The 13,400-nt window shown below is 42.5% G+C and overlaps 1 protein-coding gene across 1 annotated transcript; it reads right to left on the reverse strand.

Moving 5' to 3' along the window:
- Positions 1-7,407: 7,407 nt before the first annotated feature.
- LOC142888929 (gap junction alpha-10 protein-like) lies at positions 7,408-8,881 on the reverse strand. The gene has a single exon (XM_076027436.1). The coding sequence runs from the start codon at positions 8,848-8,850 to the stop codon at positions 7,408-7,410; it is 1,443 nt and encodes a 480-aa protein (XP_075883551.1). The 5' UTR covers positions 8,851-8,881.
- Positions 8,882-13,400: the final 4,519 nt, after the last annotated feature.

Below are 13,400 nucleotides of genomic sequence, written 5' to 3' on the forward strand. Positions count from 1 at the left end.
AGGTCAAACTTAACTTAACACGATATAACTTAACTTAACTTAACTCAACTTAAACTTAACTTGAACGACAAATCTCCAGTGCTTAGAAATTGCAATTTTAACCATTTTAAAATGGAATCAAACCCGAGCCTGTGTCGCTTTTTCAGTTCAATTTTTCTTTTATACCTCAAGTTTTTTTTTTCATTTTTGGCTCGTAACGTCCACATCCAATCTGACATTGACGAGTGCGGATTCAGAAAAACCTCTTCTTGGCCGGCTTCCTTCGCCTCCTCCCCACTTGGCCGAGGGAGGGATGGAGGGATGGAGACAGTGAAGGATGGAGGGATGGAGGAGATCAGTCAGCGTGTTATCCAGTGTATCCACAAACTCTCCTTGGACACCAAAAGCTTGCCTTTTGTTGTAGAACTGCATTTCTTCAGGAACCGCGTGGACTTTTCCAAGTGAAAAAAACTCAAACCAAAGGTGTGTAATACTCACAATTTCAGCGTTACGTGAAAAGAAAAAGCTCAATCTGTCGTTATGCAACACTGCTTTTGTCAAGCGTCATTGTTTTCATTTTTTTTTTTTTTTTTGGACTTTCTATTGTACTCGGACAGATGTTTCTCCTCATTTTTCCCGCCTCAATGTTTGCCACTGAATCGCATTGTCACCGCAGTGCGTGGCCTCCGCCACCAGGTGTCACCCTTCATTTTCACCGAGTCCAGGTGGCCATCAGATTTAATACCACCGTGAACTGGCCATCTTTTGAAGATACAGTTTTATTATTTTTCTTGTTGCAGATGATCAACGCGCTCGAATGTTGCTGCAACATTGTAGAATCTCGGAGGTTGGAACATTCACTTGCATTACGCATTACACTTCACGTTACGTTTTTTTTTTCCAATGGTTCCTTGAACATTTTTTTTAGCGAGGCGCTGAAACATTTCTTTTTGCAGTTTTTATGTCATAAATGGAGACAAACTGATTGGAGTCCAGTTAGTACTGGCACCGGCTTCCCATCGACATCAGTGACGGTGAAAACCTGTTCTTGCAAAGCGGGTATGAAGCTAAGAATCAAAGTCAATCACGCACTGCAGTAAACACAGTGACAGGATCAGTTTTCGTTTAAAAAACGATTCGTCAGAAACAGTTGTACTTTGTACTTGTAGTTCTTTTATGTCAGCAAACTAAAGCCGCTCATGTTTTCAGAACTAGCACAGTGACACCTTTGTGTCCGCTTAGAGAAATACAGCTTTATTTTAATTCTCTGTCATTGACAGTCATCCCAAACTGTACGAAGAACGCTAATTGTTTTTAGCATCTAGCACAGAATTCAGGCTTAAAGCCTCTGAGAGAAACAATCTGAAGGGCTTTGTTGCATTTTTGGCCCCTGGAAAAATAAATCTCACAGTTGATTTTGAAATTAATGAATATAGAGTACTTAAAAAAAAAAAAAAAAAAACGTGCAAGTCCAGCTCTAAATGTTCTTTTGGCCCCGTGTTACTATTTTGTGTCTTTTTAAGTAGCGTGTTGTTTTTGTACTTTGTACTTACGAACCTTCAAGTGGAAACAACCTGTATTCGCTACACTAAGTCGATGGAAGACGCCTACGGAGATTGTTGTTTGTTTTTCTCTCACTCTCGCCATACAAAAGCATTCATTTCCACTGTCCAATAAGCAGCAGTCAGAGAGTTCACAGCGGCGAACAAACACACTGGCCCCTTATTGATTTAGGGAGATGCCAAATTCATGTGCTGTGGAAAAAGTCAATGTTGGTTGGGGGCACGTGGCTGCGCTGAGTGCTACACTGGAGCACAGCGGGGGTCCGCAAGCTCTGCACAATGCTTCCAAACTCGGCTTTAAACCGCTTCAGCTCCGACAGGAAGTAGTATTCTTGACAAAGAAAAACAACGCACTGGATTATCCCGAAGCCAAAGGTTGCTTTGTCCCTTATTGTTGTTGGTTTTGTTGTTGCTATTAGCATTTTGTCTTTTACAGCAGACGGGCGGCGACTCGAAGATGTGATTTTCGTACCTCCTACACTGTTACCGGGATCTCATGATATCTTGCAGTATTATTCTAAAGTGGAAATTCACAGTCAATTACTGGCCACCGAGCTGCGTTACTTTCACAGTGAAGGTGCAAGTACACAGTAAATTACTGTAATTTTCAGCTACATGCTGCTGTATTGCAGCAATTTCACGAAAGCTTTGAAATTTCGGGATGCGGTTGTAGTTTTACGATCATTTACTGCGAAATATCGACAGTAAAATGACCGCAAAAGTAATGCAGCTAGTGGCCAGTTCACTACTGTAAATCTACAGCCATCTCACAGTGTACGAAAAGAACATCTCAAAGTAGCCCAGCAAGCATCTGTCACAGAAGAATAACGCTCATAGCAACATTTACCTATGAATACACAATCAACCTCATTCACTCCATATTGCTTTTGTTCATCATATACGCTCATTCATTGGCATTATTTTTGATTTCCCGTCATACTACTGCCTATTCAGTGTCTGTGCTAACAACAGTGTCCAGCGCCCCCTGTGGCCACGGCGTGAAATAACACAAGGAAAGGGGATTTCAAAAATCCACCAGGACCTTCAGTTATATAAAAGCCAACCATCAGAATGTACGTGATTCCTCAGAGTGCAACCGCTCACTCACTCACTCACTCGCTCACTCACTCGCTCACTCGGCCTGTTTCCCATCGATTTCCCATAATGATAATGTGAACTTGTTAATTTATTTTTTATTCAGTCGGGACTCTTGCTATGGTTGGATGGGGTTTGGGTTGGGGGGGGGTGTTGGGGGGGTCTAGAACTTTATGACATAGATGTAAAATGTAGGTCGATACTAATTCTTAGAATTGATTTGTTCATGGTGGTATTTTCTCCTTTTTTACTATTTGACAGTAGTCCTTCCTTTTGACCAAGTACTTGCTTATTGCTTATTTTTAACTTAAAAAGGGGGGTGTGAGTATGTTTACAAAGTTTGTGCGTGTGTGATACTTTGTTTTGTAAAAGACGTGATTAATACTCGGGAATTAAGTTAAAATAGCAGATTTTTTTTATTTAATTTTATGGTATGATTTCATGTTTTTTTCATTGTGTTTTTTTTTTTATGATTACAATAATTATTTTTCTTGTTGTTGTTGTTGTGAAGAGAATGCATCCAGCAAGTGCAGCTACAATATCTTTGCCTTAGAGGTTACAGAGGCCAAACGGTTCAGTATGTGGGAACAAATGAAAGGAAGCAGGTTCTGTGTTGCCACAATGTCATCAAATGTCCACGTGGCACCATGTGATCCCTGTTGCGTGTCTTTGTTTTTGCAGATGAAGCCACGAAGAGGTATCATTTTCATTTTTTATTTTGTTTTTTTTTTTCTATTTATTTTTATTTTATTTTATTTTTTTGGATCCGAGACAAAACTATGAAAATTGGAATTTCCATGTGGGTTATGTTTTTAAAAAAAAACAACGAAAAAAAACCCTTGAAAACCTAAAGTGTTCAATCCTGGCGACACAAGGACGGAAAAAGAAAAATAAGTTAGAGATGCAATGTGTGATGAATATTGTGCAAGAATTTCAGAGAGTCTGAAGTCCGCGCAATTGACGATCAGCATATAATCCACCAACCTCTTCAAATATTTATGTCATTTGTACTTTCCTTGCAAAGATATCAGCTAAATGTGCTGGTAAATGTGCTTATCGTGCTATATTTTATTTTATTTTAAATAATACTTTGTTTTGTTTACCCAATGTTGAGCACAGTAGGTGTCCAAATAGGAAAAACAAAAAAAAATGGTTGATGATGCAGCGTTGGACGAGTCGTTGGAAAAACGTAAAAAAGAGAACTGGAGAAAATGAGTCGGATGAAGCAAAACTTGACTGTGCTTCGCAAAGAGGCATCGTTGCGATCCTTTGACGCTATTTAATGGTTGCACTTCAATAGAAAAAGAGATGGAAAGTCTTTCTGGGAACAGATGTTGCACTCTCGACAACCCTACAGGCTTTTTGCACAAAACACACAGTAACGAGTGGACTTCAGGTTACAACGTGGACAATGCAGCACTATTATTTTTCAAAGTATAACTATGACTATTACTATGACTGTAGAGTTTCAAGCTAGTTACCAGTGTCCTTGGTTTTTACAAACTTTCCCATTTTAGTGCTGCTGCTGAACGTCCTTCAAATGATTTGAAGGATCCCTAAATGTTTAGCTTCATTTTACCTGCTGGAGATTTTTTGAACTTTATCCTCCCAATTAAACTGCACTTGGATGATGTTGACGACCACTCCAGTGATCGTCACAGTGCTGTCGTTGGGTTTGGTCGGTGGCCTGCCTGCCTGCCTGCCTGCCTCTGGGTTTCTCACTGCCTTCGCCCACCACAACAGACAACGGTACAATGGCCTTATTGGAAGCCAGGAGAGCTCTCCTCCAGACGTGCTAACGTGCTAATGCGGGAGTCAATAATGCTGGAGGAGGCGAGGGAGCAGATCCTGATACACAACGTCAGTGACGTAAACAAGAAAAACAACAGTATGGAGTTTCCTTCAGAGGAAAACATAATGTTGAGAAACTACTGCTTCAGTCCTCTGGTGTCTTAAACCAGGACGCAGTCCAACACTGTAGGTTGCGTTTCTCTTTTGTATCTACGCTATGTAGCACCAAGATTCTGTCTGTTGTGTTATATTTGTGCGTTAAAGGCATTCTTCCCAGACTGTAGCCTAGTTTTCTGTTGAACTTTTTCTCACAGTAGTCATTTCATACGCACACACACACACACACACACACACACGCACGCACGCACGCGCGCGTGCATGTATGTGTGTGTTTAATGGAAGGAACCTTCCTTGGACAGCTGCTGTGTCCCATCAGTTTGTTTCATTCTGTTTCTGTTAGTTTTAGAAAGTTAACGGTTGTTCAAACCAGAAAACTTCCTCCCAGATGGAAGTTTGTGTTTTCAAAGTAGATGCCTTTACTTTGCAGTTTAAAGTACACGGGAGCACTTAATCTGATGTGTTTACAGGCTGCGGTAATCGGGGGCTCTTTCAGACGATGTATTCTGATTTTTGAGGGATTTTCTTTTCTTTTTCTTTTTTTGGTTTATTTTCGAACAAACTCAAAGCACTTATCTACCTAAACGATTCAGCATACCTCTTCTCATGGGTAAGGACTGTATAAAAGACATGTCAACAGTTTTCCGTGGCATTTTTACAGTGGTTACTTCATTTGTATTTGTACATTTTGGTGACACGTCATTCTTTGACTGTTAAATACGGATTCAGCATTTTTTTTTTTTTTTTTAAACAACAATTGTTCCCTTTTTTTCAATCTTTGAATGTTCATACTTGCCCGTGTTTGTTTTGAATATTTTTGTAAATATTGTGCGACATGTTTTGTTTCATTTGATATGAAAAAGTTTCTTTAGCATTTTTTGCCTCCAGGCAATATTTGTTGAGAAATAAAAGAAAAAAGCATGACAGTTTCCTCTGGCGGCGCTCGTGATTGCTGACCTCTTTAACAATCATTTAATCACAATTTAATACAAAGCATCGAGAAAAAAAAAAATTTACCACCAAATATCTGTATAGAAATGTACACAAGTTCACACATATACTTTTTGAATCTGTTGATTTTCTTTAGAAAAAGGTGTTTGATGCTTGAAAAAGTCCGTGTCCCAGTAGCAAACATATCCTCTGAGGAGAGTTGCTCCACAATCCATTGTGTTGTTTTTGCACAGTCCTAAAAAACAATAACAAATGTGTCCACTTGCAGAGAAGTGTTTTTTTAAAAAAACAATCCTTTCCTCGTCACAAACACATAATAGGCAATTTAAGGTGCTTTTCAAATACCAAACACACTGGTCGTTGGCTGACTGGGTGGCTTTGGACCCATGTGACTCCCGGAGGGCCAATGTTGAGGCTGGATCTCTGATAACAGTTTCTTGCTGTACTTTTGGGTCCCAGCTGGGCTGCGGGGACGCCGCAGCTTCCTTCTGATTGGTCATGATGTTTGGCCTGGAAGCCGTCTTCACTTCTTCATAATGGAGGAGATATCCAGGAAGACGCTCTGAAGGAGAGAGGAAAAGCTTCTCAATTCACGTCTTTCATTCCACAGTTCACCGTTCACAGTTTACCGCTCATATTTTCATGTTTCTGTTAAAATGTATTTTTCAGGATTCTTTTTAACAAGGTAGGGTTACAGTTGGCCGTAGATATTGACAAATTTTTAACTACATCAAATTAAATAATTTCTATTGTAAAAGTCAAACAACGTTATTTAAGAGAAAGAAAAAAGTACTTAAGAATTTATACAACTCAAGATACAGTTTGTTAAACTTTCTTAACTGTGCCGTGAATATTTGTATGTATTCATAAAAGTAAAGTCAATTTAAGAATCGATGTAAATGTTGCATGGTACATTTTGGATTGTTCTATTATTTCTTACAGTACTATTATATATGTGCAGCTTCTGAGCTTGTGCTAGATTTGCGTAAAAATGTGTCTGGCGTGATGATAGTACAGCAAAAACTTCTGATAGATGTGACTCAGGAATAAGTACAATTGACAACAATAATTAAAGCTGCAAGCAGCGTTTGCGGGACTGAGCCTATGTGGTGGCCGCCTGCTGACGACGTCCGCCAACTGCCTATGCCCCCCATACCCCCATGTCGATGCCCCGATGTTGAGCCATTTTTGGGCGATTAAATACCCATGTTGTCAGAACCAAAGAGCTCAATTTAAAACAACTCTTATCACTTTGGATGAATAATTTGATTTGAATAGAATTGTATGTTTCCAAAGAGACATAAGCGTTTCATTGGTTGTGGCCTGTCAACACAGATGTTTTTGTATCTCGTAAGCCACAACTATGTTAGAGTGGCAATGCTTTTGGTTTATTTAAAGTGTAGCGAGGCTGTGCTCTCCTAATACTAGACCACTGACCAGCTCAGTGGTCTAGTGGTAGAGGGTCCCCCTGAGACTGGTAGGTTGTGGATTTGGTCCCCAGCCTGGTCAGACCAAAGACTGTAAAAATGGTTCCCATTGCTTCCCTGCTTGGCACTCAGTATTCGGGGTTGGAATCAGGGGGTTTGATCACCCAATGATTCCCGGGTGCAGTACCGCTGCTGCCCTCCGCTCCCTCAGGGGATGATGGGTCAAATGTGGAGGACAAATTTCCCATCCTCATCAGTGGGACTTTAACTTTAATGTTGGCCCATTTTAACCAATACATGGTCCAATGTATGACCAACATCACGTTTCCAAAACTGAATTCCCAACCATCGACCTTTGACCATGACACTAAGTTAGTAGGTTGAGTTTGGTTGACCTTCTGTATGATCCGTATCCCTGAACATAAATCATAAAGTTAAACAAAAAGGTCTGTGACATTGCATAAATAAAGGGCTATGACAATACGTCAACTGGTAGATTTGTGTAGCTCTTTACTTGCCATTGACATTCTTCGGCCTCCAGCGGGAGGCATCATGGGCATGTCTCCCTGCAAGGAGCCCAGCTCGTCAGACTCCTCTGAGGTATGTAAGGAAGGGCTGGTGGAGCGACTGATGGAGGACAAGCTGTCAGACGGTGGCCGAATCATGAAGCTGGTCTTCCTGGGGTGAGGGTTCAGAACCCCACTTCCCGCTGATTCCCTCCGATCGTCTCCTTCCAACTCCCTCGCAATGCTTGGCCTTAAGGTGCTTAGGGGATGAGGATGTTCCCCGTCCTCGGGTTCCTCCAGATGAGTAGTCGTACTTTCCTCCATGACGGAAACAGCAGAAGTCCATCCTATGTGGTGGTCCACCATGGACGCGCGGACCTCCGGGCCCTCTTGCCTTTGGGGCACTTGAATCGCAAAGTTCTGCGCGGACCTGGGCGGCATCCTTGGTTGAGCGGAGATATAGTTGGGAGTGTGTCCCAGGTAGGCCAGGCTGTTGTGTCTGGGAGGGTCCAGGTTGGATTTGAGTCCGCTGTTGTAATACGGAGGCTTTGTGTCCGCCTCTGGAATAACTTTGAAGGTCTGAGTCAAAGGCCCGTTGTGAGGTGATACATTGCTCATAACGCAGAGATGTGGTAACGATCCCCTCTTTCTGGACTTGTAAATCAAGCTGTCATCTTCTGTGTACCTCTCCCCGTAAAGTGTCTGTTTGATTTTTCTGATACCCAAGTGGGATATTTCCAAAATGTTGAGGAAAAGCGAAACACCGGCAATGGCAATCATGAAGGCCATGAAAATAGTCTTCTCGGTGGGCCTGGAGATGTAACAGTCCACGCTGTTGGGACAAGGCAGCCTCTCACACTTATAAAGCGGTTCCAACTGGATGCCGTAAAGTACACACTGGCCCAGGATGAAGCAGACCTCAACCAATGAGCGAGTCAGGATATGGATGATGTAGGTTCTCAGAAGAGAGCCTCTGAGAGGAGCCTTCTTCACTTTCCTCTGCTCGTCCAGCCGCCTCAGCTCCTTCTCCACACGCTTGTGCTCGTCCATTGCCAGCTCCACCTCATCCAGCTCCTCCTTCAGCTGGGCGCGCTTGCGATGCCGCTCCTTCTCCAGCGTTCGGATGCAGTACAGGGCGTGGCCCATGTAGACCAACGACGGCGCAGAGACAAAGATGACTTGCAGGACCCAGAAGCGGATGAGGGAGATGGGGAAGGCACGGTCGTAACACACAGCCTTGCAACCCGGCTGGTCGGTGTTGCAGACGAACTCGGACTGCTCGTCGTCCCACACGTCCTCGGCCGCCGCCCCCAGGATCAGCATGCGGAAGATGAAGAGGATGGTGAGCCAGATTTTGCCCACAATGGTGGAGTGAATGTGGACCTCTTCTAGGATGCTGCCCAACAGGTTCCAGTCACCCATGGTCAATGCCACATGTCCTCAAACTGTGGAGACAGCATATACATACAAAGGAAAATATAAATAATACAACAACTGGTTCCGTGAACACTGTTAGAGAGCAGAACAACATTTAACATTTTGTATTTTTTGCTAAATTAAATTATTGTACCACTGTATCATTTCCAAAGCATGCAGTGCTCAACCATGTAAGTATCACGTTTGGACTTCAAGCATGTCCTACCAGTAAGGGAAAGAAGTTTATTCAACATTTCTATTCTCAATCTTAATTGTGTTGTTTGTTTGTCTGTTATTTTTTAGGTATCAGAATGTGATCAACTGTTGTAGTAAAGGTAAAAGGCGATTACATTGAAATGAACTTCAAGTTCATCCTGATCTTAATGGAGGGCCAGGTTGAGACCAAGGGACACCTGCACTGGACCAACATGTCCGTTGGATGTTGTGGCATGATACTGGACTGGTCATGGTTATTATATGAATATATCGAATTACATGGACTTTGGTTCAAGAAGACACTTGCAACACAAATGTTACAGTCCAATTTGTTTCCAGTGCAGACAAATTACTTATGACCAAACAAGAAAATCCTGCATCATGAAATGTATGTTGCTTGTTGATGTTCATTGATAAAAGCATGTCTGTAGTTTCTGTTTCAGAAAAGCAGTGTATATTAAACTTTCACCCATGCTGTTGTACAGCTGCATGCTGTGACATTGTGCCTTATGACCACAACCTAGCCATGCTCATCATTACCAAAGTCAACTACTATATAGTAGCATAGCATCTCCGATAGCTTTACAAATGATCAGTATTGGGGAGTAACGCGTTACATGTAACATTGTTACATAACTTCCGTTACATGATTGTAACAATTTGAAATGCAATTTTTTTTTATTTGTGGAATGATTCTTGATTATGACAATTATTACTAAACTTGATCATTTTTTCAAAAAAAAAGGCTGAACTCTCTGTTTAATCATTTTGTTTTTGTTGCTTTGGTTTTCTGGCACACTGGCTTGGCACGACCACCGCTTCCCGCCAAAGACGAAGGTTTGATATGTTATGTTGGGGGTTGATTCTCCGGTCCAAAGTATGGAATTGCAGCGCCCCCTACCACTCACCTGCTAGTTGAGTTTTCAAATTGTCAAGCGTTAGTCTGAGCAACTTACAAGTTTACTTGTGTTTTTATACTTATGTAGCTCAGCCAACCAATTCAATGGGGCTGTCGACAAATGAACCAAAAACCAAAATTGAAATCAAATCGAGTGACTATATTGCGTCTTTAAGCAAGATTAATAAGAACCCCCTCCCCCCCAGTAAATACAACTTTACGTTTTCAGAACTTTCTGCTTTCTTTTTTTTTTTAACTGTTTGTCCATGCAGTTCCATTGCAAATCCCCATTATCACAAGCACATCCAGCCACACTGTATTGTCAATGAATACTGAATCAATCTGCACAGTGATCAGGTATCTCAATGAGATGATGACACATTGCTGTGGATTCAGAGAGAGAGAGAGAGAGAGAGAGAGAGAGAGAGAGCCGTCACGGGTTGTTTGTGTGTAATAACAGCCTCGTCCCACAGTCGATTATTTTGATGGTTGGACTCAGAAGGAAACTCGACAAGTTAAGAAAACAAATAGTTTTGAAGATTTAGGATTTAAAGGGTTTTTATTTGCAGTATCATAACACATTGGTTCCCGAAAACATTCCTTTCTGCTACACCAGGGATGGTCAATCGTTTTGACTGGTGGGGCCACAGTGGGTTCTACAGTGTGCCAGAGGGGGGTAGCGGAGCAGCAGCAGATGGATGGAGTGTTCTGGTGAGCCACCTCATAGGAGGAAACAATCTATCCTGGGATATTATGGAGGAAACATGTTGCTGTAATTTCAATGGAAAATGAAGCAAAGCAAAGTTGCAGCCAAGTCAGAGTCTCTGAAGCCCCACCAGGGTGTTTAGCTCTTAGAACCACCCAGAACCACCCCTGGACCACCAGGGTGTTAAGCTCTTTATTGAAATGACTCTAGAAACACTGCAAACATGGAGGAAATACAGCTGTTTATGACTGACTAACTATTAATATAATTTCTTTAAATGCTTTAACGGGGGCCGTAGGTTTGCCTACACCCGGGGCGTAGTTTGCCTACGCCCTGTCCGTATTTTGCCTACGCCCGGGCCGTAGGTTTGCCTACGCCTGGGCTAGAGCCTGGACTTTTCCTTGTCTAAGTAATAATAAATATGTGGTGTTCAAGCAGTAGACAGAGCCAATGGAAATGTATTTTTCAAGAGGGGCAGATCTAACCGCTGGGGTTTTCCTGTTAAACTGAAAGCCAACAGATGAGCAGCAGCAGTACTCACGTATCACTGGTCGTGTTCGGTTCTCCCGTTGGTGCTTCATCATCTGTATAAAAACCTCCCCGGACTGGCGAGCATCCATACGGCTAACCCCCTACGGAGGTGTGCGGCGGTGTACTCCCTGTGGTACTCCTGTGGTACTCCTGTGGTACTCCCAAACTGCGGTCCACATCCCCCCCCCTATTGGCTGCCTCTGCCGCGGTGTGTTTGCGGTCCCGCTGAGCTGTGCGCTCTCTCTCCGTGTTACATGCAGAGTTCACAGGATGTGAGCATCGATCACCTCGCGGCTGGACGGCCGCTCACTGGCCCTCCCCCACCGGCCCAGGCGAGTAGCGCTGCCAACTCCGACTCGCGCCATCAATATCATATATCAATATCATATTTTTTTGCATGTCTTGTAACACAGTAATAATCATGTACTAACATAGAACAACTAAGTAACAAATAAGAATAATAAATTGATGAGGCCTCCTTGTGGAGCCTCTCCACCCTGAAGATTCCAGCCACTAGGGGGTGTTTGACATGTTGAGATTTGTTGCTATTCATTTGATTTTGATTTTTTTTTTTTTTTTTCCATGATGGACATTGTAGTTTTTTTTTTGTGTGTTTTTGAGGTTTCACCTGCAAGTTCCTGTTTGTTTTGTTGGAATTTGGGATGAGGTGGAGAGGGGTGATGCATGTCAGGCCGTGTACATGCACGCATGAGTGCTTCCTGCATGGATCCAATTCAGCAGAACTGTTGACAGAGATGTGGTAGAAAATGACACTGCCAAAACATTCTCACATCGCAGAGCGAAGTTACAAGTTAAGCGCTTTTTTTTGGAACATATCTTTATTTGTATTCACAAACATCACGTCACAAATGAAACTTTTGTTTTTTGAGTATCCGGCCACCCATTTTCAATACCCACTTATTCCTGAACTCAGGGATATATAAATATATACATATACAGTATATAAACATACATAATACATAGGCTCCAGCTGACCCCCATGACCCTGAGTCAGAACTGCTAAACAAAAGCAGTGAGATGAGTTTGTTCAAAGTGACAGTGGTAGTGAGGAGGTGGTGACCACAGCCTGCACCCCTCACTGCGGGGGTGGTGCGGGGAGGGGCAACAACAACAGTACATGTACATATAATACTGGCTTGGTTCGGGTGGGGGGGTGGGGCTGCATAAAAAGTGAGCTTGCGTGCCTGCAGGGCTGTAATGAGGTTTCCATCTGACAGTCAATGGACCATCGATTCCATTTTCCCCTTCAGAAGCTGCAGTGGCTGCTGAGGCCACATGTCACACCAGGATCATCAGCTTACGCAATCACCACCACCACAGCAGCAGCAGCAGCAGCAGCAGCAGATACCAGCTGGTCTGGCTGGAGCTCCGGACTGTCAGTCAGCTGACTGACTGACTGGCTGGCGGGCTTGCTGATTGGCTGATTGGCCCAGCACCTCCAACTTTAGCATCAGTGAACATACTGGGTCCGTTGCTTGTTGTTGGTTCTGTCATTATCATTATTTCTTTTTCTTGTTTTTCTTTTTTTTGACTGCTTCCTTGTGTCTGTTAGAAAAATTCTCGGTAGCACTTTTTATGAAGGTCTATTGTATAATGCATTATGAGTGCCAACATTAGCCATTGTAATGCCTTTTTGATGGTTCCAGGTGGTTCTAGCTGGTTCTGTGGTGGTTCTAGATGGTTCTGTGGTTGTTCTAGGTGGTTCGGTGGTGGTTCTAGATGGTTCTTTGGTGGTTCTGGGTGGTTCTGGGCTGGTTCTGGTGGTGGTTGCAGGCCAGGCATGGCCAAACTACGAAACCTGAAACACTGTAGAACCCATTGTGGCCCACCAGTCAAAAAGTTTATTTTAAAAAGATTATGTTATTGTTTCATTGTTGCATGTTCTCAAAATCAAATGCAAATAATTAGTTTTACTTTCTGAAAAGTTGGTTTTGTCATTTCGTTATTTATTTTTTGTTTTGTCTCGTTGGTGTCATATAATAGCGGCGGTGGACTCAGTGTCTAGAGTTACATTTTGTATTAACCGCAAAACTAATTTGTTTTCCCACACAGACAATGACAGCAAATGAACACTTCAACAGTATAATACATATTTAGATAATTGTAAATAATCAAACTGTTCATAACATGTAAATCTCTTGGTTTTTGTTTTTTTTTCCTTCTCTTTGCACGACTTTTTGTTGC

The sequence above is a fragment of the Nelusetta ayraudi genome, unplaced genomic scaffold (assembly GCF_046127955.1).
Source record: "Nelusetta ayraudi isolate G7.1 ecotype Tasmania unplaced genomic scaffold, CSIRO-AGI_Nayr_v1 ptg000021l, whole genome shotgun sequence".
In the NCBI taxonomy this organism is placed as follows: Eukaryota; Metazoa; Chordata; class Actinopteri; order Tetraodontiformes; family Monacanthidae; genus Nelusetta; species Nelusetta ayraudi.